The 26,801-nt window shown below is 38.8% G+C and overlaps 4 protein-coding genes across 4 annotated transcripts; 1 reads left to right on the top strand and 3 right to left on the bottom strand.

Moving 5' to 3' along the window:
• Positions 1 to 551: 551 nt before the first annotated feature.
• LOC108076837 (hydroxysteroid dehydrogenase-like protein 1) lies at positions 552 to 2,730 on the bottom strand. Its single transcript, XM_017169866.1, has 5 exons — positions 2,565 to 2,730; positions 1,634 to 1,756; positions 1,462 to 1,572; positions 939 to 1,387; positions 552 to 674 (listed from the first exon to the last, which is right to left on the bottom strand). The coding sequence occupies exons 1-5, from the start codon at positions 2,728 to 2,730 to the stop codon at positions 552 to 554; spliced, it is 972 nt and encodes a 323-aa protein (XP_017025355.1).
• A 516-nt stretch (positions 2,731 to 3,246) lies between these two features.
• LOC108076917 (hydroxysteroid dehydrogenase-like protein 1) lies at positions 3,247 to 4,999 on the bottom strand. The gene is made up of 3 exons (XM_017169960.3): positions 4,615 to 4,999; positions 3,978 to 4,088; positions 3,247 to 3,897 (listed from the first exon to the last, which is right to left on the bottom strand). The coding sequence occupies exons 1-3, from the start codon at positions 4,898 to 4,900 to the stop codon at positions 3,356 to 3,358; spliced, it is 939 nt and encodes a 312-aa protein (XP_017025449.1). The 5' UTR covers positions 4,901 to 4,999; the 3' UTR covers positions 3,247 to 3,355.
• Positions 5,000 to 23,079: 18,080 nt separating this feature from the next.
• LOC108076838 (serine protease 7-like) lies at positions 23,080 to 26,052 on the top strand. Its single transcript, XM_070283219.1, has 8 exons — positions 23,080 to 23,293; positions 23,359 to 23,398; positions 23,467 to 23,645; positions 23,760 to 24,093; positions 25,103 to 25,203; positions 25,269 to 25,308; positions 25,362 to 25,540; positions 25,640 to 26,052. Exons 1-8 carry the CDS (start codon positions 23,080 to 23,082, stop codon positions 26,050 to 26,052), a joined length of 1,500 nt encoding a protein of 499 aa, XP_070139320.1.
• Positions 26,053 to 26,133: 81 nt separating this feature from the next.
• Positions 26,134 to 26,776, bottom strand: LOC108076934 (mitochondrial pyruvate carrier 2-like). Its single transcript, XM_017169979.3, has 2 exons — positions 26,542 to 26,776; positions 26,134 to 26,474 (listed from the first exon to the last, which is right to left on the bottom strand). Exons 1-2 carry the CDS (start codon positions 26,686 to 26,688, stop codon positions 26,199 to 26,201), a joined length of 423 nt encoding a protein of 140 aa, XP_017025468.1. The 5' UTR covers positions 26,689 to 26,776; the 3' UTR covers positions 26,134 to 26,198.
• Positions 26,777 to 26,801: the final 25 nt, after the last annotated feature.

The following is a 26,801-nucleotide window of genomic DNA, read 5'->3' as shown; positions in this document are numbered from 1 at the left end:
ATCGCCTCGAAAACCACCCTAATGCTTTGGCCAGACACCTTAGAGGGAGACCCAGAACAAGACGATTAAAAAGATGCCATCCAATCGACCTTCCTAAAAGGGTCATAACATAAAACACTTAACAAATTCACATAACATAATACACATAACATATTACACATAACATAATACGCATAACATCATATTACACATAATACACAAAAATATAAATGTAAATATGTATGTAGGATATTGTATAGGTTGTACTTAATTTTTTTGTTTTTTGTTTTTAATATGAAACTAGATTAAGTTGCCTCAGCGGTATCAGAAAGCTAGTTAAAATCAAATAAACATTTAAAAAAAAAACAAAAAAAAAAATAAATAAAAAAATAAGATTAAGACTATTTTTACCCTTTAAAAAATTTAATTTTTCCAATAACAAACTCATGTGTTTATTTTAATTTGTAAATTCTTTGGACTTTGCTCAAATATTTTATCTATATAAATATTTAAGCCATAAGGGAAAGTAGCAAATATATACATGACTTTAAACATCTAAATCTTAAGATGTTTTAGGTACTCTTAGCCTCAAGCTTCTTTTGCTTGTACTCAATGCCCTCGAGCCTCAAGCGATCGAAAAGTCGGTGGACCAAGAGCGTGCGCAATTGTTGAGGAATCATCTTCAGGAAAAAAGTCTGAAATATTTTGTATTTTTGTAATAATTTATGACTTAATAAGATGCTAGTTTCTATGAGGTATTTTAAAAGGAATTATATTCATACTAGAAACAATTATTTCTACATTTTAATTAATTTTTTAAAGATATTCTAGAACAACGGTGCGTATGAGTGATATTATTTGAGCAGTTCCTAAATATTACTCATACGCACAGTATTCAAATTTATGCTTATAGTTTATAGTTGTTTTTTTTTTTTATCAATATTATGTTATTTAATTACCTGTACACTATGCACCCAGAAGCCGTTGGTCTCGTTCGTTTTTCCCAGTGTAAAAACGGCAGACCTGGCGTAGGTGCAAGCATTGGGGAATAGCAGACCACCTTGCATCACCTTATCCGAATAGGCGTTCATGTTGGTGCCGACGAAGCCGGGCATTACCAGTTGGACATTGATGTTGTGCTTGGCCACCTCCTGCTCTAATCCCTTGCTGAAATAGGACACAAACACCTTGCTGGCCGCATAGACAGTGAGATTGGGATGTGGCTGCAGCTCTGAGGTGGATCCTACGTTGACAATGATTCCATTGCGACGAGCAATCATCTGGGGCAGGATCTTGCGGGTGAGCATGGTGACGGATCCCATGTTGACGATCAGCAGATTCCACAGCACGTCCTCCGGCACTTGGTCAATAGTATCCGGATGTTCGTATATCATGCCCACATTATTGACTGTAGATTTATATTTTGTACAATTATATATTATACAAAAACCAATGCGTTATCCCTCATTTATCATTTCTTACCTAGAATTCCAACTTCAATGCCCTCCAATTCCTTTTCAATATGTTCATATACTTCACGTCCTTTGACAAAATCAGCAACAATCCACTTGATCTGCACTTTGTATTGGCTCTCTGCAATTAATCCGATTTAAATAAATATTTTAAACTTTTGAGATCTACTTAAAAATCTTACCTATCTCGTTGGTGACAGCGATGAGCTTCTCCTTCGTCCGTGAGATGAGCACCAGGTTAAGTCCTTGACGAGCCAGCTCTCGGGCATACTCCTTGCCAATGCCATCGGTGGATCCCGTTACCACTGAGAGATATTAAATTCAAAGTAAGTAACTACAAAAATTAACATTTTGTAATGTCATTCAATTAAATATCGTCATCTTATTAAATAAATAAATCTTTGTATATAGTTTAACTGCTGCTAGTCACCATTAAAAATCGTTTTTACATTAAAATAAAGGGCTTTTCATGCTGACAATACAATTAATAATAAAATTGATGAATCATGGTGAATGTCATAATGATAGTAAAATTGTATCTTATCTAACACGAGGATTGTCAAAGCTTGTATTAAAATATCAAAGTACCTCAATTTCATTGATAATTCGGATTATCAATATGTAGCAACTGCATGCTAGCGAAAGAGCGCAATGATTAGTATGTTTAGAGCTTGAGGTAAGTTAAGCTTTTCATGGTGACAATATAAAATAATGGAAAATCATAGTGACTATTGAATATATCTCTCAGATTAAGTGAAATTAGCAATGTTGGCTGTGCATGGTGACTTGTAAAAATTTAGTCAAACTGCACTTCGGACCTTTCGTCATTTTTGTTAAGTGATTTCTTAACTCAAATGAAATAAACTATTATTGACAGTCTCTTGAGGGTTAAATATGCCAATATTTGAAGTTTAATGATAATAAACTGAACTCAACCATAAGCTATACCAATGGATTGCCGTCAAAATTGATACCTTATCAAAATTTGAATTTCTGGAAAAAAGTTTGTAGGCCTGCCATTAAACAACTTAAAATGAAATAAAAAAAACTTACTTTTAATTATATAATTACAGACAATGGGCTTAATGAATAAATTATAATATAAACACTCACCTGCCCATTTACCGTACTTTTCTATTAAAGTTTTTGGCAATTTTGGGTGGAAATGTGGTAGAAGGACTGCCTTAATTATACTAATCAAGGACTTGAAGTTGTCGTAGAAAAAGGCAAGAGTACAGAGGGATCCCACCAAAGAGATCAGCTGCCAAAAGAACGCCATAGCTTGCTGGATGTAAGAGCTTACTTATAGAACTGGCTGCTTTATTAAGAGAGTTCTCTTTATATAGGCCTTATGTCAACGATAAGAGAATAATGAAAAAGATAAGAGAATATTGAATGAATTACGGAACCAGTACTTATCATTGCACCGAAACAATTTATGGATTTATAAAGAATATTATTGGTTTTTATTTAAAGTATAGATATATTATTATTATTTATTAACGTACTAAGTATTTATATATATAATAAGTGCATTTTCTTTTCCATATTTATATAAATTAATATATTCTGATATATGAAAATAATATAAATATTGATATCAAACTGACAGTCAAGGAGAAAAGCGTTTTTTAGTTAGAAAATAAAAATTATTCTTCAAAAACTTGTACTGCATTTTTCAAAAAAATAACTGATATGAATTTTATTTTTTAGTAAATTTTATTCTCTTTTATATACTTTTATATACTGAAAAATAATCAATCTAAAATTTTGAGTAATCCTTAGATGAGTCAAATTAGGAATAATGCCACAGCCTAAAACTGTGCTCATTTTATTTACAAAATAAACATTTTTTGTTTATTTCAAAACTACATTTTTACAAAGGCAAAACAATTTGGTAAATTCTATTTCTGCTTCTTTTTGTCCGTCATGCCGGAGAAAATTTTTACGGCCATAAAGACACGAACCCGCCAGGAGAAAAGTGTAGTAACAGCGTTCTGAATATGATGCCACAGATGACCCGGCGTCTCGTCCACACCATCTCTTAGCTGATTTACTGCACTCTGAGCGTAAGACTCCGCCGTGGGAATGAACAGGCCGCCCTTCATGATTCGTTTCGAGTACGAGTTGATCTTGGTCACCACGAAATTGGGGGACAGGAGCTGGACATGGATCCCAAAGGGCTTGGCCTCAACATGCAGAGCCAGAGTGAAGCTGCGGTTATACGCCTTCGAGGCGGCATAGTAGGCGGCGTAGGGCAGTGGCTGCAGTTCCGTTCCGGAACTCACATTGACGATGGCTCCCCGGATTTTTGCTGCCTTCATGCGCTGAAAGAAGATGCGGGACAGCTGCGAAACGGCCACCACATTGGTATCGATAATGTCTTGGGTGGATTCCTGGGTCCATTTCAGAACAGAACTAGGCGTACCAATTCCAACATTGTTAACTATAAATGGGATGGGATTTTGATTATTAATTTTAATTTATATTTTTATTAAATTTGTATTACTAATGTGTCTTACTTACTTAGTATGGATATTGGTATATCAGCCAGTTCTTTTTCTATATGCTCATAGACCTTCGAGCCCTTGGTAAAGTCAGCAATCACGATTTTGGTCTGCACTTTGCTCTCGCTTTCTGTTTGTATAAAAATGTAGCAATAAAAGTAGATATTTGAAATTATGATACATGAACTTGATAATTTGAATCAACCTGCCGAGTCTGCAAATGACAATGCAAGTATGGTTATTGAAAACAAAAAAGTCCATTGCATGACTTTAAAATGCCGTTTCGACAGGTGCTTTGCGTGTTCTTTTAAATTGCCGTGATTTTTTTAAACAAATATGGATTTATTTTCCAGCTAACGGGAGCAATCAAAGTCAATGTTGAAACAGAGCGACAATTTATATTTTGGATGCGATAATTGTACATTTTTAACAACTTTATTGTCGTTTAATTTGACTACTCAAAATTTATTTTTCTGCTATATTTAATTTAAATATTTTTGTATTTATTTTTCATTAGATTTTCCATATATAAAGAAATTTAGTAATATATATAAATATGTATATAATCTTTTAATCAAAAGGTAATAGTCATGCAAGCCCATTGATTAGAAGGGGTTAATCTAACATGTTTATTATCTGTCCACCTTTAGACTCACCGATTTCCTTCACAACCGCCTGGAGCTTCTCCTCGTTCCTAGCGATCAAGACGACATTGATGCCCTGCCGGGCCAGCTCCTTGGCGTATTCCTTGCCGATGCCATCGCTGCTGCCCGTAATGGCTGCCCAGTCGCCGTAGCGTTCCTTGAGCGTGGGCCTCTGGCTTGGATCGCCAAAATACCTAAGTTTGAGCAGTCTATACGGCGTTCGCAGCTGCTCGTACAGATAAGAGGCCAGGGCATAGAGCCCTACGTAGGCCAGGAACGTTGATAAGCAGCAGAGCATTTTGGTTGCCGAGAATAATTCTATTTATTTGAATTTGATTGCTCGGACAAAGAGTATGGGACCGACGCGATCGACTCCCTGCTACGGACTGTGGTCACGGAGCAATTGTACACTTTTCGCCGGACAGGGCATTGAATTTAAATGGTGTGCATTAATGGAAGTGCGACTGCGATAAAGAGGTGTTCGACTCGCCGGTAAATGAGCGCCAAAAGAATCCATTTTTATCACTTGGTTGAGTCGCGAATATTGCTATTACGACATGTTCGGTTATCGCTCTCACAATTTGATATTGCTTTTATAATAGTAGTTTCTGTGGGCTCTCTTGATTGCAAATTGACAAATTAAAATAGATTTGGGAGGGGCCGCGTACATTGACCTGGATTTGTTTGTTGACAAGGTCGCGTTTTGCGAGTCAGATTCTCAGTTAACACAAAGGGTCAGAAATCATCAATGCCTAATGGAGAAAGTCAACAACAAAAGCCAAAATAAAAAATATGTTTAAGTCGAGATTAAAATGTATCATAGAGGCTTCATTCTTTACAATTTATTTCTATGATGATTGCGGTATTAATCTGGATAAATTTCAGAGTTTAACTAGGTACTTTCAAATTGCTTCTATATTTATTCCTTACCCCTTAGCACATCTTCATCATTTCATTAAACTCTAATACCAATTTGAAAAGAATAAAGAAGTATATTTCACCAACAGGCATCCTTCAGAGTCAGTCACCTTCTAATCCGCAAAACCCCTGCCAAGGATGACATCATTGGCCGCTGATCCTTTGTTCGCCAAAAGTGCACTCTATACACACAGAACACTCGCACATCTCACAATTACCGCCTTACCAGCATTCATAAATTAGGGAGGGCCCAGAAAATGGAATTTTACAAAACGCTAAGTACACACACACGCCCCCAGGCCAGACAGGGGATTCCCCCTTTTGGCGTGTAAGGAAATCGGGTAACGGATATGGCGATGGAAAGCTGGGAATCGAACTGCGGAACAAGAGCACGACATGGGTTATATATCAAGCATGTGTGTGCCGACAGACATTTTTGGCTGCTAGCAAATCCATTTTGAAAAATATATTCTCTGCCATTTTTCCTCGTTTTTGGCCGCCACAAAAACCGCATTTATTCAAGTGTCAAATAAATTCATAGTTTTTGGGCTCGAAAAAAAATAAAAATAAAACGAGAAGAGTAAGGCGAGGGCGTCGACTGTTGGCGTTGGCCAACTAATTAAGTCGAATGGTTTTAAGGCCAGGCCAGAAAACCGCCAAAAACTCATTCGAACCTAATGGCAGCCAGAAAATGTGCAGCAATATGACCACCTCCTTCAAAAATCCACAGACGCCAAAAAGTATGCGGCCATTTTTAGAAAATATATATATAATGTATATGTGAGTGAGAGGGGCAACTTATGCTAATCACATTTAATTGCTTTTTAAGCGCACTTTCTGGCAGTTCAACTAATTAATGTGACTCACACGCACTCTGGAATATAGAAGGGAACTTAATTCCCGGCGAGTGCAGTCATGAGCTTAAATAAATAGCCCAGAAAAGCTGAAACATTGCAGGCGAATGGCGCCAGTTCCGAGTTCAAGGCACATATGCCAAGATAAGGACCTCATCTCGGCCAAATCCCACAGAGTGGGAGGCATTGTCAAGAAGTCAAACAATTTGAATTATGCCTCGCAATTTGTATATCCGTTTTGAGTTGGCCCAAAACTCTGCGAGTCCTTTGCCCACTCCAAAAGTCTAGTTCTGTCTTTGCTATATTTTTATATATGAGGGAAATTATTGTTTGCTTTGTTTCGCGATTGCCGCTGGCGGTTATTTTATTTTGATTCATACCCGTATAAGCAAGCTCATGTAATGCTCATTTTTACAGATTTTTATTGTGGTTATTATTGCATTTATGTTTCTTGAGGGCAACGAAATTACATTGGTAAATTTTGTGGTTAAGGTTAGTCTCCAAGTACTGAAACTTAAGTTTGACTCTATGCCAAATGGCAAATATGTAGCATTAATAGCATGACTCTATTACTTTACACATTCAAAAATATTTATTTAAAATATAAACACATTCTGGTAGAATATATTGTAATATTAAAACAAAGTTTAACTAAGGTTTACCTGCCCTAAACATAACTATAAAAACATACATTTTCTCTTTATTTTTGCATTCATTTTTTCTAGTTAAAAAAGAAAAACATCAAAAATACGAAAACATTCCACTTTCCCCTATCTACATACCCCACTAATTCCCCCAATTAATTGTCCTGGCATCTATTTACCACGCTCTCTAATCTCTGACATATCGTTAAAGCGCATTGCCGGCACTGCCGACTGCTGACTACTGACTGTTGACTAGCAGGATGCTTAAGGATGTTTATGTCAGGCACTGAATTTTAAGTAGATCCAAAGGAGGCTTGGCTCGTCGCATCGACAAAAAAAAAAACGAAGCCGTCACCAGCAAAAAAGAGTTGTCAAGTGAATTCGTGACGGGCAAAAAGGGGGGAGAATTATTCCGTATCCTTGAAATAAGGATTCGCCCCTTAAATGGCGCATGAAAATTAGCAAGTTGTCTGTCGTCTGCCATTATGCGGCACACTTTGAATGGCATCTCCCGGAATTTGCACTCCATTTTTTTGATGGTCGGACATTTAAGGCCAAAGGGATTAAACGGTTCTGTAGTCAACAGTTAATTAGCAGTTTGTGGTTATCGCAAAAAATATTTGTTCATTTTTTGTTTTCCACTTTTTGGGAGGAACAACTTTTGCCCATAAAAGCGCAATCAGCGGCTAAGTTATGTCCAGGATGCGGACTCACATATCCCGACGCCACCTGTTTGAGACCCTCGAGGCAAAGTGCTGGCCATAAAAAATGACTAACGATTAAGCCAAAGAGGAGAACAGACCGAAAAGACCAGCAGTGGCAGCAAGTGTCGTTTTGAAAAATTCAAATCTCGTTGCCAATAAAAGCCAATAAAACTCGTAAAATAACTCAAACACGGGAGCGGGTGGATGCTCCCAGTGCGGATGCTGCTCGTTCAAGTGTTTTGTGTCGCAATGTTGCGGTTGGCCATAACCATCCAGTGAGTCCTACGACTTTTGGGGGGTTTCAAGTTGATCTGTGAAGTTGCAGATGCATTTAGTTGCTTCTCCGCATATATTTATAGCGGACTCTGACGAGGATGAGGATGTCATCGTTCCCATGACCGAAAATAGCCGTGCAATTGGATGTGGCGTCTACACCTGTTGGGAATATGTCGCGTCGGGAAATGTTGACTGGCGCAGTCTATTCCAATTATTAAGACATACGAGAAAGTGCTGTTTATGTTCATGTACTTGGAGGTATTTTTAACTTTAAGAGTTGATGATTGAGTTAATACAGTTACTGATTTCTTTCTTTTTATTTAAAGATTTGTTTTATTTGCCTAGATGACCCTCTCAAGTATGCAACCAGGATTTTGTATCAATCAAGTGGTTCTGTTACCAATTTACAGGTAGGGCACAAATCACGACGACTCTGACAACAACGGTGAAACTTTTCGCAACGACAACTCCAACAACTTCTTGCCCTGATTCCGCAGAAGAAGCCAAAAGTGTATAAAGCTCAGATCAGGCCCCGATGAGGAAAATCAAAGAAGAGCCCATGCAGGCCCAGTTGAATGCAAATGACAAATGCTTTCGCGTATTTTTCTGTGATTTTCCACTGCCGCCCTGCACTTCGCCGCATAGAAAACGCATTTTGAATGCAGACGCGACGAGTGACCGACAGAGTAAACAAGGCGAATTAAATTAAAATGCGGATGGTGTGCCCCCAAGTTGGTGCTCCTCAAGCCGTACTTCTTAGCTTAGTATATATATCTATATATATATATATATATGTATTTGGTAAAAGTTCCCCCTGACGCATTGGCCGATATTTGAAGTGCATTTGGTGGCGCTGGGCAGACGATTCCTGGCGCTATCGCGATGCCAAATACGCGGCCAGGCAAAAAATCGCCGACAGCGACAAAACAAAATAAATATAGAGACAGAAAAAGGATACAGTGTTCTGGGAGTGGAAACGAATATTCAAACGTTTTCGCATCCTGTCAGAGGATGCCAGCAAGCGGCAAAAACAATTTCGTGCATTTAAATGCCAGCACATGGAATGGTATGGCATTATATGGAATGAGATGATTCTTTCTTTATGGCATTTCCCCCAGCTCGAAGAGATGCGGATGCGCCTTTGCCAGGAAAGAAAAATATTGTCTAAAAGCGAAATGTCGCTTTGTTTCGCCCTTCTGGCCAAGCGTGGCGCGTACAAAACACATAAATCTCGGCATATGTGCATTAAATTGCCATCCCTTGGAATCTGCTAAAGTTTTTCCCAAAAAAACATACTTTAATTGCCACTTCAATATTCAATTGTTTTTCTATCCGGTTAGTTTGCACCTTCCATAGCTGCTCGCTGCTCTGTCTGTTCTGGCTGTTCCTCCTGCCTTTGGCCAGCTTAATGACCCGAAAACTTTTCGATAATGTGGGTGACTCTTGATTGTCCTCGGCACTTTGTGCGGGCTTAGGAAATTATCAACTCAACGCCTTCAGAGCAAAAAAGCTGGAAACCTAAAAACGAAAAACGGATGGAAGGTAATTTCCAGGAAAGCGATTAGAAATTCCTTTCGCTGGCAAAAAGAAGGATAAAGCCAAACGGTTGAAGTAGTTAGGAAAAAAGGATTTAAAGATAAGGCCAACAGACTAACATATTAGGCAAAGACCAACAAATATTTGGTAATGCCTAAGGGATTAACATCGTGTTCTAGTAAAGTCGGGCTTAATTAAATTTATAGTCTGTAAGGAAATAAGCAATATATACTACATCTAATTAATTTTTTTTAAATAACGTATGTAATGTAATGTCAATTCAAAATTTTTGAAACTGGAAAACTTATAACAAAGGTTGTCAACCCTTAGATTTAAGTGTTTCTATTGAATCGGTAATTCTGGACACCCTTTCTTAACTCTTCCGTTTGGTCCTTGGTCCTTTGGTTACCACAAGAAAAAAATAAAAACACTGCGGTTTTTCCTGCCATCGCAAGTACAACCCTTTCCTCGCTATAAAATTCCCCTGTTTTCTCTCAGCTGTCCAGCAATTTGGCCAAAACTGAGTGGAGGCCACGTGACTAACATAACCAAATACAGTTATTGCCATTGCAGTCTCGTTGAGCAAGTGCTCGAAAAATGTTTTGTTTGGCAAAAATCAAGATGTGTGTGGCATCCTCTCGCTTTTTGCTCTCAGCCTGAACCTTAACCCCTGCCCTCATATCTACGGTGCTTTTACTGCCCAGTTAGAAGAAATGTTGGCAACATTGGCGATGCTAAATAAAGGGGAGAGTGTTGTTCATTGGGGTGGACCATCTATGTATAAATATATTTATATAATGTTAAGTTAAAGTAACATTCAGCTATTTTTCTCATTACATTAAGATTTACATTTAAGATAAATGCCTTTTATACATTTATGTATATTAACAATATTGTCAAAGACCTCAATATAAAGTTAGCTATTTTTATAAGCGTTTACCAAAAAAATCCAAAGAAAAAGACCTTAAATATCTCAATTCTACTAAATCTTTACACTGAGTTCCAGCCTAATTCACCCTCATGTGTTTATCTTTGGGCTGGCCCTTGTCTAGCTGAAGTGGTGCAGGCGTTTCCAGCGTCAGGAGTGTGGGGATCGAGGCTGGCGCTGGTGTCCTTTGGCGCTGTTTGGGCAATAAATAAACGTTTAGTTGGTAGCGGAAACAGGGCGACAGCAACAGCAGTTCCCCGATTCTCCATTTGGTGGTGATGGGCTTCGCTCTTGGTATTAGACGGGGAGGAGTGATATAGGGATGCTGCTCTGGAGGAGGGACTTGTTTTGGCCTCTGGCAGCACGTGCTGCTGTGGTCAACGTGTGGCTCGCATTGTTGTCACACTTTTTGCTGTTCTGCCGGTGGTTAACTGACTCCCGTCTGACCTTCGGCCCCTCGGCTGGCAGGGGGGATCCCATTAATGGCCGCGTAATCGGTGCTCAATTAACACGCCCGATTGTCGGTCCCTACAAATACACATAAAGAAGTTATTATTATTATTATAAATAAATTGTTTGGAATTGTATAATAGAGGATCTTTGTTATATTAAAAATTGTAAAGAAATTTAAAATTGATTGTTCTAAGTTGAAAAGTATACTTATTTTGTACGTTACTAGTAATCTCATCTTTGTAGGTCATTTTTTGTTTTCACCTTTAGATTAAATTTTTCTAAATGCTAATAAATATAAATATTTTTTTCAGTGCACCTACAACATTGTGGCCTTTATTTAACATGCATTTATTAGAAATTTATTAGCGCTGGTTACAATTTTACAACAAGATTTTTGCTATTCGCTTGCATAAAATTTTTACACTGGCGCCGCTCGTTTCATAACTCAGACATAGCATCCACTCAGGATGAGAGCGTATGGCTGCTGCTGGCTGATCCTATAGGACGGGGACTCGCCTAAGTCCACTTATTCTGATTGGCATCGATGTCCTGCGAAGATGTGTCCTTGCATGTGCTAAAACCTGTTGACCATTTGCATTCATTTAGCTCGAGCAGCACTCGAAGGGCTCGAAGTCTGTGGCTCAAGTTTTTCTTTTCATCCTTTGTAGTTTTTGCACTTTTTAGTGCCTCATTTAAATTCTAATTTTATGACCGCGTTTATGCCTTTGTCGAAAAGCAGCCACGTATTTATATATCTCTGGCAGATCTGTTTGTTCCGCTCCCTTCTGCATATGCATTCATAATTGGGGTAGGAAAATTGATTGTTGCTCCGCAGATTACCTTGCAGAGATTCGTTTTCTCAGATAAAAACAATTTGAAAAACAATAGCTTTATTTCTCGTTCTGCAAATTAATTGAAAATCTAAGATTATAGAAACCAATAGAAAATGTTTTTCTAAGGCAATAATAAAATATTGATTGGTAGCTAAAATTAAGGAGATCTTAAAATGTAAGCAAAAATAATATGTTATCAAAGATATAACATTTTAATATATAAATTTAAGGATGGACTTTTTTCTCCTTTTTTAAGGAGATTTAAAGTATTTTAAGAATAAATTAAAATGTATTATTGATGTAAAACTCCAGAAATTGGTTTATTCCTGAAGACCTTATAGGTATTAGGGTAAAATTCCAATATCTCAATGATCAATTCGTTTTGATAAGGAAATATCTTTGCTAATTTCAAAATAAGATAGTTGTGGAAATCTTATTCTCTACGTCTTTTAAATACCAATTATTTAGCTTGAAATTTGTCTCATAAATTCCCATATTTTTCGGCATTTCAAACCACGTGCTAAGCATAAATCATGAAACTGTGTTGTTTTCGCGGCCAATACCGGAACGACGCAAAAAAAAAACTAAAACTGAAATATAAAAAACTAAGCACTCAAAAATATTTGGAAAAATACTCAAAATCATGGATGAAACCAAGGCAAAGGGGATGGATGTCATGTAACTGCATTATTGGAGGGCAGAGGAAGCTCTGCTGCTGCTGCGACGACGAGTATTCGCCGAAGGCTACACGAAGTCACACGAGTGAGCCAAAATGGGGAATGGGGATCACTTGCTTGGAGCTCCGCCAGTTGGGAGAGAGCAAGAGCGGGCTAGAGGGAGCTACAGGCGCAGAGCAAATACTGCAAGGGGGAGTGGAAGGCGGCCCCATGTGTGTGCCAGTGAGCAAAAAGAGCGTCCAGAAGAGGGAGGGCATAAGCGATTCCTAGCAGGCGGCGGGGCGAAGCGAAAGAGTCAACCGATGACGACACAAAAAGCAGAAAGCGACAAAGAGAGAAGAGAACAGAAGAGTAGAGAACGCTATGGTGGGAACGCTGCACTCGTTCGAGGGCCTCTGGCTCGCTTTTTGGCAGGCCGCGCGGCCAGTCGTCAGTCAGTTGGCCAAGAAACTGGTAGCGTCTGGTGTGGCGAGCCAACAAAGGCTGGCAGGGCGGCCAACACCGGACCCGGACACGGACAATCGCTATCCGGGTCCACGGCTAGCTGCCAATTGAGCGGCAACGGCAGCGGAGTTGGGCTTTCAATTTGACGCGTAGCCAGCCAAGAAAAGTGGCCGGCCAACAACAAAAACAGGTGACGCAGGATGTGGCCAATGATGGCAAGACGAAGGGGAAGAGGAGGAGACACAGCACATAGAGGAGGAGGAGGAGGAGGAGGATGGTGCAACGCAGCGCACTTTTTTGGCCACGGACCGCGTTTGATTAGCCAACTCAAACATCAGGGCCAAGATCAGCTGATGGCCCATTGACAGCTCTCTTTGGTGACCCCCTCTCTCTCTCTCTTTGAACCACCTCCCGCCCGCACACACACACAAGCGCGCAGCGGAACACCCATTGAGACGCCACAGTGAAGCCTGGGCACTACGAACTAGCCCTCAAGGATACTCGCACGTCCGTCTTGATTATACAGCAAATAAGAAGAAAATAAAAACAAACAATTAAAAACACGCGGGTATTGGCTTTGCAGCTGCAAATGACAGCAACAACAACCAGTTGCTCTGTGGTGTAGAAGTGAGTGTTCCCAGTGAGTTTGTGTGTGTGTGTGTATGTGCGTGCGTGTGTGCGAGGCAACTGACCAACGTGATGCCAAAAACTGGAGAGGCTGTGAGAGAGGGGGGGAGGACTCAAAGGACTCGCCTCTGGCTCGAACCCAACACAAGAACAACTGTGATTTGGCAGGAGCCCGCTGATTGTTTCATCTGGCCAGGCTTAATGAAAGGACTCAAGACTTTGCAATGGACTAGTCCTGGCCGTCAGCACGTCAGGCGGAGAAGAGCAGAGCAAACGCCAGCGGAGCTCCGAAGGATAAGCATCTCCACAACATCGGGATCTCCCAAAAAGGAAGCTTCAGGAACATAAAAGAGAACATGTAAAATATAAAAAAAACTTCAAAATATATAAAAAGTCCCAAACAGACTCTACAAATATATTATCAAATATTCTAGAACAAACTACAAATATTTCAAAACAAAAACTTTAATTTGAAATAATATATATAGCACAATGCACTAAATACTCAACAATAAAATAAACCAAAATTTTAAGTTATAAACAAACAACATGATAATAAATGTAAAGCAAAATTCAAATAAAATAAACCCTCTAATAAAGGGGCCTTAACATCTTCTTATTAATATAATACAACGAAATATGAAAAAAAAACTACAAAAAAAAGTTATATGTTATCCAACATAAACCACTCTACTATTTTTGAAATAGTGAAAATAATCGCATACAATATAAACACAATATAGCCAACGAGCAATTATTACATAATCCCCACAAATATAACATTATGATCCTAACCAGCACTTATAAATATGCAATAGTTTCAAGCATAAACATTAGTGAAATACAATACGTTCATAGCCCAACGTCAAAAGGGCTAAAGCGCAAGAATATATAAAATATTAATAAGCACTGTCCAATCATAATACGACCTACTTATAATCGGTTCGGGAAAATCCTCCGGCGAGGTCAAAGCACAAGATGTAAATCACAGCCAGCGAAAAAAGGCGAAGAGTGAACGGAGAGTGGAGAACATCTGAGCGCGGATAAATGCTGGAAAATGGTGAGTTTATTTATCTACTCTATCAATCCATCTACAAAATATTCCATTTTTTGTGGATTAACTTTACAAAAAAGCTAAAATATTTTACTAAAGTTCTAATAAAGAAAATCCTCTAATTTTCTTTAATCCTCTATCCTCTAATTTTCTTTATTAGGAGGAATTGAAGTTTATACAGATACGTTTTAAATCACAATAAACACTTTTATCGAAGGGCAAGTTGTTAAAACTAAAATCATAGGCAAATAAATAAACCTCAAAAAACTAAGATTGATTTCTAGGAATATGTTTGTAAATGGCAAAGTGTATGAATAATTAGAGAACATAAAATTGATTTAAACATTAAATGTTTACATGAAAAGAATTTCCTTTTCATTAATGATGAAATTGTGGTAGAGTGAAGTTATTTTTGAAAACATTTTCGGCTTACCTCTTCTTATGATATTCAAAGAAAAGTAAAGTGAAACCTTTAACAGAAACAAGAGACATTGATTGAATTGGAAAACTTTTTAGGGTAAAAATACCTTCTCTCAAAAGTCACAAAATCAAATTCAAATTCAGAATCACCTTTTGAGACCACCCCCTAAGTTGTATGTGTTTTTGTGGCCCTGCGATAATCGCCCAGCAAACGAGTGAAAGTGCTAACCCCTTGTTCTGAAAAACCCGCAGAGAAGGAACCAACTGGCGCCACATAAATAAAACCAAATGCAACAGAGAAATGTCAACGGGAAAGCTAAATGCGCCGCAGGAGGGCGTGCCCAGTGAAGGACTATCCAACATCTAGGCAGGATCCCAGGCGAAATTATAGGCCTGGTAAAAACTGTTAAAGAGCTCGCCCGCAACCAGTGACTCTCGAGGAGCAGCGTCCTCCCCCGATTCCTTTCACTGTCTGCTTATGGTTCAATGAACACTAGCAGAGAATGAGTTGCCTGTGCTAAGTGGTAAGGGTCTCTCTCAGATACCCAGACTTTTAGCCAGACCAAAACCCAGGACCTTATCCAGCGCTTCCCGCAAGATGAAACGCAACGCATATATCAGAAATTAATCTCATAGACAGATTTATTCTTTTATGACTGAACACACACGCGTTTGGAAATAACAAAAAAACACGCCAGGGTACATTGGACTTTAGACAATTAAATTTCGACCCAATGAGTATTGGGTCTGCTTTTGTAGTTTTCAATTGGGGCCATAAAATTGCATAGTTTTATGTTGGATTTTCGAAATTTTAAATGCCAAAATTTATGAGCGTCGGCACTGAAGAACAGCAGCAACAATCAGAAAGTTGTACAAAGAGATTTACGATCCATTAAAACAATTAAAAATCTTCCCAGGGCTCTTTACGAATAGTTAATTGGCCAGAAAACCAGGAGAGGGAGTGCCACAAAATTAACACGAAATTTAATTGCCAAGGACTTAGAGCAGGGCAGAACATTTTCAGGACATTCTCAAATGTCTTCACATTAATTTTGTCTTCGCTCCGCTTGTTGGTTTTTCTCCTTGTTCATTTTTTTTTTTTTTTGCTGCTCGCAATGGTCGAACATTTTTTTGGAGCCGTTGAAAAGGAATTTGTTGACACCAACAATGTTTCGGACATCCTGGCAAATAATTCTCGCTTTCCTGGCTATTTTTTTGCGCCAGGAAATTGGCAACTAAGCCAAGCCAAGTCCAAGGCATTATGTCCTTTTCTCTCGACTGGCTGCATATGTCCAACAAAAGGTTCTTTATCTTTGTTTCCGCCAGAGCATCGAATCGGGCACCGAATTCCAACTTTGCATTTGGCTGTGCAATGAAAGGCTTGAAGATTTATGGCCTGCATTGATTTTATTGATGGGCATGGCCTGGGAAATATTTAAAAGTCCGCCAAGTCGAGCAATTAAAACTAATTGAATTGCCAGTGAGAAATTGTCAAAGAACTTTAAATGCATATCGATGGGGATTTAAGTTGGACATTTATTCCGACCCCCTCTGCTTTGTGTCAGCTCCAGTTGCCGACACAGACGGCAGACCATAATTCTCAATGGCGGCCTAGACGGGGCAAATAAAACAAACAAACAAATAAATCGCCAAATTATGATTCTGGCTCGCGCTTCCTTCTGACCCCATCCCCCGGGCTCCTTCTGCAGTCATCAGCAGCAAAGGCAGAATAACAAACAAAAAAAGTATAGGGAAAAAATCACTGAAGAAGAACTTTGTCTGCCTTTGGTCCAGTCCAGTAATGATTTACTCTATTTGCATATTTTTGCACTTATAAAAATGCACAAACGATTTTTCATTTTCATTTTTCTTAAAACTTATTAGTGCGGCGCTTCCATTTTTTCCTTCGACTTTCCTTTGCCTTGTTTTTTTTCTATAATGATGGTCAGGCCTTTGTTATTTATGTGTTATGCATTGGGTCTGCAACTTAGTCCAGCACTGCGTATACGTTATGTGTGGTGGTGACTCCTCCTCCTTCATTACGTATACGCCGCATTGTCGCAGTCTGCAATTGGCAGCGCCTACAAGTCTGCGGTGGTGATTGTGCTGCTGCAGTGGTCGACACTTCACAAGTTTTCCATCCTTCAAGGCGGATTTTTATGGGACTCGTGTCTCTTTATACTCAGAGACTAATCGATTTAGTATCGAAAAGAAAACGAAAATATTGTAAAGCTATTGTTTATATATCATATTTCATAATGGAAACATTAGTAACAATAAACAAACAATAGTTTATTTAAAAATTATATTATAATATACATAAGTATTTGTAAATCTAGCGATATATATTTGGTTAATATTCCAATTATAAATCCTATTTATATATGCTATAAACTCCACATAGAGTATTCCTACTTCGCTATTCCTAAATAGTCTCAACTCTTTTATATTTTTTCCCCATTTTTTCTTCCGATTCCGCCTTTTCATGTATGCCGGGTTGCTCTTACCCTGGAAGCCCAAACCAATCCCAACCGGACGAACATAAACATAAACAAACGCAGCCAGCAGTCGGTGGCTTCTTCGTGTTCCTCGGGGGCTGCCAAGATTTTTGGCATCATCGTTGGCAACGCATCCTGTGGAATGCGGGGCGTGGCCAGGGGTCGCGTGTCTGGCGCGTGGATTGGTGGACTTGGGGCTTTGGCAGCCGGTTTTTCAGCGGGGGCTGACTTGGCACTCTCATTATGATTTTAATTGCTGACGCACATTTTTGACGAGTTGCCCAGTTCGTCGGCTACGTCACCGATTGTTGTTGAATTGGCCAAAGAATTCTTGGCCAGACATTCGCTAGCAGTTGCCAACAGGTGTCCAATTATCATTATGATTGTGTTTATCACACAGCGACAAACATATACGAATGATTGGCCTTTGGCAAGGCCGTTTGCCGTTGGCCAAATGTCAACGTCTTGTAAAATTTATTGGCCAATATTCAAACAATTTTTTTTTTTTCCGAGTTCCCCTCGCTCTTTTCGATTTTGGTCCTCTGAGCTTTTTGGCAGCCAGTTAATATTCGCAGCCTGCCAATTTCCCGTTTACTATTTTTTGGTATTTCTTTTATTTTCGCATTTTCGGGTGTTTATTTTGATTGACTTTCAGTTTTCATTTGATTTCTCAGCAATGACAACGCTGACAGTTCGGTCGGTTCTAAGTATTTTGAAAAGTAGATAAAATCAAACAAATGCCCCATTTAGCTGCAGTTAATAAAAGCAAACAAAGGCACAATTAAAGCTTTGAATTCTTAAACATAAATGTACAGGAAAATATTTTTGCCACTCTTTCAAAATATACATAAAAAATGCATAACAATTTTGAGTGATTACAATTGTTTCAAGTGGAAAATACATTTTGGGAAAATAATACGAGTTTGTTTTTATTTAAAGAACAGAGCGTACAGGTTTTGACTGATGATAAAATATTGAAGAGTATATTATAAAAAAAAACAGCTCTGCCCTAGAAACGACCAAGAAATTATTTTTTTTTAATTATTTTTAAAGAAAACTATTTCTAAAAGGTTTTTAATAATAAAAACCACTTAAAAAATCGTATTTCTTTTTAATATAAAGAAAATATATACAAAATGTGAGTAAAAAATCGTATTAATTGCCCTTTTATATACTTAGTTATTACATAATTTTGAAAATTATATCATCAATTTGTACATAGTCTCAAATCAGTGGAGAACAATGCGAAAATGAGTTATTACATAATTTTGAAAATTATAACATCACTTCGTACACTGCCTTAAATCGGTAGAGAACATTGCGAAATAACCCGAAATTAACCCAATTTGAAGAACACATATTATATATACACGATAAATAAACTGCAGGCTAACTGCACCTCAAGGTTCGTTTGTTTACCATAAAACACACACGCACACACCCGAAAGAAACGTGCAAATTAAGAAAATTCTAATTAAAACCAAGAAAAACTAACACTAATTACAATTTGTGCCGTCGCTGTCGCCCTATAGACAGACACAAAAACACAGACAGATGAAAAAGAAAAAAAGATCTTACATATGTATATATCAAAAACGAATGAACGAACGTGCGGTACCACACATAAAATACATTTTCGATGAAGCAACTGAAATAGATTAAAACGAAATATACAACCAGATGCATCGGTATCTGTACGTACATATTGCCGAATCTGATTCTGAATCCTAGCCGGTACGAGCAAGTATATTAGTTGTGTCCACGAAAATAGAAGCTGCGGCGGCGACGCTTTCAACGCGTCTTTGCCCGCGTCAATTGCGCGTCATCGCAACTCAAAGATCCAAGAACACATAGAGAGCCAGTCTGCGTACTATTTATATATAGAAGCCTGCTATATAACACAGTACAGCAATATATATATTTATATATTTTTTTATATATATTTTTTTCTTGTTTTTGTTTTGGGCGGCACATAAGGGCAGGCGACAGTTCTGCGCAATTTTCTCGGGGTTCTTTTCGACTCGGTTCGGTGCGGCTCGGTCTTGACGTTTTTATCGCTTTCTGCGTCTTTCGCCTTCGTCTTCGATCTTCGGCAGCCCGCCCGTCAAGTGTGTCCGAAAATAGCAAGGTAAATGAAAAATTCAACACGGCAAAAACCGCCACCAAACGGGAGAAAATTCAAACAGAAAACAACAAAAAGAAATAAGAAAAACTTTTAGGCAAATGCTGACTTTCTAGATTCTAGAACAAATAAATAAAACCAATATTTTCTTTTCTTTTACTCCCCATTGGAAAAGCAACAACGTATTTTATATAGATCAAAAACAACAAAAAAAGAAAGGCCAGGGAAATTTGTTTAAACCGCCCAAGACTTTTCACTTTTTGCCATCTATAGGATATATGGGTCTATAATTTAGCAAGATTTCCGTAGTCATATTAATTCGTTCCGTCTGCTGTCTATAATAGAGATTTGCTCATAAAAATAATTTATATTAAGTATACGCAAAATGTTATGATCATCATTCCTTTGGTCAGCATTTTGGTTGCTTGTGGAATTTAAATAAAGCGAATTTATAAATAATTAAATGGGATTGACTAACTTAATGAGATCATCAGGTATGATATAAGTAGGAAATAAAGATCTTATAACATATACAAAATATACAAAAATTAAGCTGTTTAAATTATTTATTATTAAATAATACATATAAATAGATGTGTTAAGAGTTTGACTAGGTTCTTGAAGTATTATGTACCACAGAATTCCCCTAAAAAACATATTCCCATTTCCTGCATTTACATAACACCACATCAAAGCCATCACTCATTTGACACATTCCGTATTTTCGCCCATGTCCAACAATGAATAATGAACGAGGGACACATACATATACTATATAGGCGAAAATGACTGCAAAGATTATTTATCATAATTTGCCAATTTACGATTTTAAGACAAAGCTCATAAATTGACCAACAGAACAGCTGTGTCGCAGGCAATTAAGAGCAAATGGTGTCTCCCGTATCCTTAGGATTCTCTTGGCTTCCTGGGATATTTCTGGACCAGTTCCGTTGGCCATAATTCACATAGACTTAGCACGTGCGTGTGAAATTAGTGGTAGCATCGGGAACGGGATGGGGCAGCGGTCTGGAATGAATATTATTTGGACTCGCCGCAATTGGCAGCTGTTCAATAACACAGTTCCCGACCTAAGTCAACGGGGAAACTCTCCCGAAGTCATTCAGGCGCGTAAAAATAATGAGGGTGCTGACATAGAGAGTGCCGAGATATAGATATGTGGGCTCATTTCGCCGAACGATCGGATCAGACGGCGTGGCGGGGCGCGTCTGGGAGGGGAACTTATTGGCAAAACTCCATGATCATAAATTATGTCGGCTTCATTTGTTTACGCATCGGCCGGCAGGTGGTGCTTTAATTACATGACAGCATCATTCTCGGAACTATCGGAATGGGGGAATCCCTGTCAGAATCGCATCGAGTTGCTTGCCAAGATTTCGCATTACGCAATAAAGTTCATTGCCATCCCGCCTTTCTTTCTTTCACATCATTTTTTCTACAATTTGTTCTTTCCTTTTTTTTTTTTGGAAGAGAGCGTGAGAAAATTCTAGGCAAGATTTTGGCAAGCTACCATCTTGGCAGAGGCCCATTACCCATTCCACTGCTGAGCAGCAGCATTGGTGGCACAGTGTCCCCGGTCTATAAAAATTCAAGTTAAGAATAGATGTTGGAGGGGTGATACAAGTTAGTGATAAACGAAAATAAATAAATGAAGATAAATTTTAATAAAAAACCGATCTCTAAAGTTTGAGGGAGATATTTTTCTTAATTTTCAGAATGTAAAAAATCTGGGAAATATAAGAAATATAACTTATAATCTATAAATCAAATTTAAGAATAGAATTTGGAGGGGTTAAAAGTAATCAAAGCGACTTAAAATTTGTTTAAATCATAAATAACATAAACTAAGTAATAATTATTACAAATTGATAAAATTGAAGTCAGAGAAATTTAGAAAAAAAAGCTATACCCATTTCTATATCCAAACTATTTTTAATAACGAGGAGAAAGTAACAATTATTTTATTATACATATTTTCTAAAGACACAAAAATATATGCTATATTACAATTATCTATTTTAAAACAATATTAAAAATGATCAAAAAATTAATCACACAGTAACACAACTGCAAGCCTGAATTAGTAAAAGCTACAAAATTATACAAGAAAATATTTTGTGCCAAAGTTTTGGGCCATCGCCAGAGTTTAACGCCCAAAAATATTTCCAAATTAAGTTAAAGCCCCTCCCTAGTCCTGAAAATAATATATAACTATCTTTTGGCAGCCAAAACTAACATGCAATCTCTTTTCCCTGTTTCTTTGCAGCAACTGAAGGCCCAAAGGAAGCCTCGTTGGCCAATTGAGGAGGAGGCCCAGGAGGTCGAGCCGATTCTCCGCTGCAACAGCCGATGGCCTGACCAACCAATGGCAAAGCACAGCGGCGACGAAGCCCGACTGAAGAGAGGGAGCTAACAGGGAGTCAACAGCCTGGCAATGCATTTTTTTTGGCAACCTGTCAAGCGACCCCTCACACATACACACACACATACTTATACCGAAGAGTCCTGCCTTTCTCACATGCGTATACGTAATACATCAAGTATACGCCTGTTGGCCGGGCAGAAAGTAGCTGTGTGCCGGTGTGTGTGTGAGTGGGCCACAAAGATGCCAAACAGTGTTGCCAACTGCATTGCCGGGCTGACACCGACCCGAAGATGCCGCCCTCCTCCCGCCCAGGAGGCCAACGACGAGTCCTTTGCAAGCAGCGCATTGGCTGCAGGACGACCGGCGACAGGACGACCAATCACCAATCACATCGGGGCTTGTGCGCACTATCCCGGCCGTTAGCAGGACGAGAGGCATAGATTCCAGGACCTCAGCCAGAGGCCCCTAGCCGATTGCCACTTTTAAAATATATATCTTACACTTAGCAGTCTCCTATTTTTTAGTTTCCCATTCGTAAGTTGTATGCCCCAAAGCCGAAGTCCCCCCGAACAACATCGCCGCGGGGGAACGACACATAGTCTAGCGATAGAGTTAGAGATAGTTTCAAGCGGAAGATATATGAAGACGATTTCAAGAATGCATAAGAGAAAAAAAGGAATAAAATTTGTAAAGCTTCAGAGCGGCACAACACAAACGATATTTGTTTTTCTCTGGAAGGGTTCTATTTTCTTGTTGGTATATATTTTAATTATTAAAAGTTAAATCAAAATGATATATTGGTAATTTGGTAACAAAAAGAGGGCTGACATTAAAGACTATAAAAAAAAAGTATAATAACAAAATAACCATTGAAAGTAAACTAAATATATACAATTTATACATTTTTTGAGCGAATATGCATAAAAGAAAACATTTAAAGACATTTAAGACAATATTCCAGAAAAACCAATAAATTGAACTTATTGAACGCTAGAAAGTTCCACGAAATATATGATCTCACTTTTCCAGTGATAAGAGGTCTCGGATGAATATTTAACGAATGCCACCAGCTCCGATTCGTTCAGTTAAAGCGAAAGTTGGTCGCAATGGCTTCGAACTGGTTTGGGATTTTCTTTGCAGCCTGTCTTATCCTCCAGCTACAGGGAATCCTGGTCCAAATGGTGTACCCTGACTGCGGCATAGTCTCGCCTCAAAGCAGGGTCGTAGGTGGCCAAGCCGCTGGTCTAGGATCGGCTCCTTTTATGGCGTATTTGATGAAAAATAATCTCTACCACTGCGGCGGTTCGATCATCAACAAAAGTTTGTATTTCACATTCGCTGTTAGTGCCATTTTTTTTAATAAGTGTTAATCGCTTTTATTTCAGGATATATCCTTACAGCCGCAAGCTGCTTGAATAGTGACATGTAAGTAGCATTCCTTTTAACAAAGGAAATCCATTCTCTCACCTTTTGCTAACCGATCAATGATCCAGAACGGTGCGTCTGGGCGAGTATGACGACAGAACGGATCCAGATTGCGTCGAAAAAGTATGCATGCCCCTCCATGAGGACTTCAGTATCTCGAGATTCGCCTACCATAAGGACTACAATAATATTACTCTTGAAAATGACATAGCTCTGATCCAATTAAGCAAGGCTATAGAGTTCAAAGGTATGTTATCAAACGTTACTTTTTTGAGAAACTAATTTTGGTTATTGGAGTGAAGAAGTTGCAACAGTTTATAATCGAGATTAAGCTTATATGACGGCCTATCCTTTTCCCTAGAACACATTAAGCCGATCTGCCTGCATAAATTTCCTGGAAATGCGACTAGACCGAACGAGTACCAGGTCTACGGCTGGGGAGCGACCAGACACAGTGGTAAATCTCATTCTTTACAGACCACGATATTGCGCAACTACCCCAATAGCCGCTGTAGAAGGCCGTTCACAATGAACATCAATCCGAATGTGATCTGTGCCGGAGCTCGGAATTCGGACACATGTCAGGGCGACTCCGGCAGCCCGCTGGTAACTCACGGCCACTATGCCGGTAGGACTCGCTATGTGCAGATGGGAATATTGAGCTTCGGCACCCGAAAGTGCACAGGTGCTGGAGGGTACACAAATGTTCGAAATTACGGCAGCTGGATCTTAGAAAGGATGCGTATTATGGACAAGCGGAATTAAATTCTCTTTTAAATTGGTACGAACGGAATGTCAAAATAATACTGATAATATAAATAATACAAAAAAGGCCTCCAATTGAAAATTCTTTTCTGGGACATAAGCAGTTCTTTAACTTTTGTGTGTGGGATTAAAGTCAAATAAGACTAGTAAACGGATTGTTATTAAGATTTTAAAAATATGGAAAATAATAATAAATCTGGTTTTATATATGGATAATTACAAAGATTTATGGCATTTTCTCTCAAAAGTGAGGAGAAGCAGTGACTTCAGACAAACTTCAGCGCAGATTTTGCTGCAGTTATTTTACAGTTTTAGATTTATGTGTAGTTGGGCATGGCGAGCTTCGGCCACCAACAATGCTATCATTAAAAGTTTTCAATCTATTTTTGTCTAAAACATCGGATTCATATTATCAAATAGTACTCATATATGTATGTATACCGAAATTTGGGGCTTGGGTCTGGGTCTAGCTTGGTATGTATGGTATATCTGTATATTTTATGTAGTATATACATTTTGGTTTCGGAGATGCCTACTTCTGGGAAATACAAGTGACATGTTCTTGACCTTGCGCACATTCTAAAGGCAGTAAAGTAGGGTCCAAATATTTCAGGGCTTCACTGTTCTTGGAATTCGCCATTATTCTTCTCAGAAACTGAGATTAAAAGGCAAGATTTAAATCGAAAAGATCAAATTCTTTAAAATAATTTAAGCTGAAAAAATTCGACGAAATCTCTTATTCGACCTTTCGACTTATAAGCGTTCTTAAATGAATATTTAAGAAACGATGCAAAGATCAGTTATTCAGTTACCGCGAACCTCCGTCAAAATGACTTGGCTCGCTTTTGTCCTCGGAGCCTGTCTTGTCCTCCTTCAGCAGGGAGTCAATTCCCAATTTGTGTACCCTAACTGTGGACTATATGAAACATCAACTGTTAGGATTACGAGTGGAAAGGATGCTCCAATGGGATCGGCTCCTTTTATGGCGTACTTAATGAAAAACAACAAGTATCATTGTGGCGGCTCAATTGTCAACCGCAGTCCGTATTTCACTCGTGAAGCTTGTACCTACTATTGTAATTAATAATCCCCCTTATATTTCCAGGATTCGTCCTTACGGCCGCACACTGCGTGGGTATGAATATGTAAGTAGTATTCAACTTAACAAAATAATATTAAAACAATTTCCGTGATTAAGGACGGTGCGCCTGGGAGAGCACGATAATAGGAGTAACCCAGACTGCGAGGGATTCGTGTGCATGCCCAGCCATCAGGACTTTGGTATTGCGCGCATCGCATACCATAGGGAATATAATGGTGGCACAAAATTTAATGACATAGCTCTGATTAAATTAAACGGGAATATCATTTTTAATGGTAGGTTATTCCACGGTAATAGTCAATGGTGAACTAGTCAAAAACAAAAACGTACGATTAAGAATTTTTTTAAGCTATATATCACACTTTATTTTGCAGTGCACATTCAGCCGATCTGCCTACACTTATATCCTGCGAATGCTCGCAGAGTTACTGAGTACCAGGTCTTCGGCTGGGGCCTGACCCACTACGCCGGTTCTACAGCCCATGTTCTTCAGACCACAAATCTGACCCACTTCCCAAACAGCCAATGTGAAAGAGAGTTCGATGGGATTAGCGTGAGTAACAACCAGTTCTGCGCTGGATCGAGCACTGGAACGGACTCCTGTGGCGGAGACTCAGGCGGCCCGCTAGTAACCACGATCGAAACCGCCGATGGAGAGAGCCGCTACGTGCAATTGGGAGTAGTTAGCTACGGCGACTCTTCCTGCATGGGGACTGGGGTGTACACATATGCACCTAACTACGGTCAGTGGATCTTGGAAAATATACGAAAGATGAGAATGTACTAAAAATATTGTTATGGTTTCTATAATAATGGAACGATACAAATAAATTTAGCCTTGGCATGACCAAGAAGTAAAAAACCCAAGTAAAGAGTGCTTTATTTTCTTATATTTTCAATTAAATAATGTCTTTAAGAACATCATTTCGCTCGTTACCAATCGTCCTCCGAACGAAACGGAAACGACGAATGATTGTACACTGTCTTCTGGGCACCTTCCATGCGCCACTTTAGGTGTTTGGCAACTAGGAAACTCTGGATGACGAAGACGGCTAGGTTGACGGACAGCAAGCTGTAGTTCTTTGGTGTTATCACCACCGAGTAGCGTGACCAAATTAAGCCCGTGGCTGCTAGGGATATGCACTGGTTCAGCGAGACGTTTTGGGCGGGCCGACTCAAAGTGTCGCCAAGACCAGCTACCACCAGGCCCTTTCAGTTTTTTAAAGTTAAGATATAAATATTTAAACTTGAATGATGACTATTAAGATAAACTTACCCATTTAAATAACGGCGCCCAAAAGAATACGGTTCGGGGACCTGCTGGTGAAGTCCAGAACGGTTGCATTGATTGGGGGACGAGTGGATCTAAAGAGTTAATGATCACATTGTAGAATTTCGACAAAGGTCCCGAGCCTCTTGACATTTTGTCTAAAAACCATAAATTTAAAATAATTTCTTAATGTTTAGGAACGTAACTTTCTGAAATGAAACAAAAGGCTAGGGTGAACGACGGCTTCCTTTTATTTTTGTATGAGC

This window comes from Drosophila kikkawai, chromosome 2L, assembly GCF_030179895.1.
Source record: "Drosophila kikkawai strain 14028-0561.14 chromosome 2L, DkikHiC1v2, whole genome shotgun sequence".
In the NCBI taxonomy this organism is placed as follows: Eukaryota; Metazoa; Arthropoda; class Insecta; order Diptera; family Drosophilidae; genus Drosophila; species Drosophila kikkawai.
This window is presented reverse-complemented; position numbering and strand designations above follow the sequence as displayed.

Bases quoted from the DNA above. Each gene is read 5' to 3' on its own strand.
- LOC108076837 (XM_017169866.1), bottom strand. From the start codon at position 2,730: ATGGCGTTCTTTTGGCAGCTGATCTCTTTGGTGGGATCCCTCTGTACT. The intron at 1,573-1,633 runs GTAAGATTTTTA...GATTAATTGCAG, and splicing joins CGCTGTCACCAACGAGATAG to AGAGCCAATACAAAGTGCAG. The intron at 675-938 runs GTAATTAAATAA...AAAATATTTCAG, and splicing joins TCTGGGTGCATAGTGTACAG to ACTTTTTTCCTGAAGATGAT.
- LOC108076917 (XM_017169960.3), bottom strand. From the start codon at position 4,900: ATGCTCTGCTGCTTATCAACGTTCCTGGCCTACGTAGGGCTCTATGCC. The intron at 4,089-4,614 runs GTGAGTCTAAAG...TTATACAAACAG, and splicing joins GGCGGTTGTGAAGGAAATCG to AAAGCGAGAGCAAAGTGCAG. The intron at 3,898-3,977 runs GTAAGTAAGACA...TCCCATTTATAG, and splicing joins TATACCAATATCCATACTAA to TTAACAATGTTGGAATTGGT.
- LOC108076838 (XM_070283219.1), top strand. From the start codon at position 23,080: ATGGCTTCGAACTGGTTTGGGATTTTCTTTGCAGCCTGTCTTATCCTC. The intron at 23,646-23,759 runs GTATGTTATCAA...CCTTTTCCCTAG, and splicing joins CAAGGCTATAGAGTTCAAAG to AACACATTAAGCCGATCTGC. The intron at 25,541-25,639 runs GTAGGTTATTCC...TTTATTTTGCAG, and splicing joins CGGGAATATCATTTTTAATG to TGCACATTCAGCCGATCTGC.
- LOC108076934 (XM_017169979.3), bottom strand. From the start codon at position 26,688: ATGTCAAGAGGCTCGGGACCTTTGTCGAAATTCTACAATGTGATCATT. The intron at 26,475-26,541 runs GTAAGTTTATCT...AAAAACTGAAAG, and splicing joins GGGCGCCGTTATTTAAATGG to GGCCTGGTGGTAGCTGGTCT.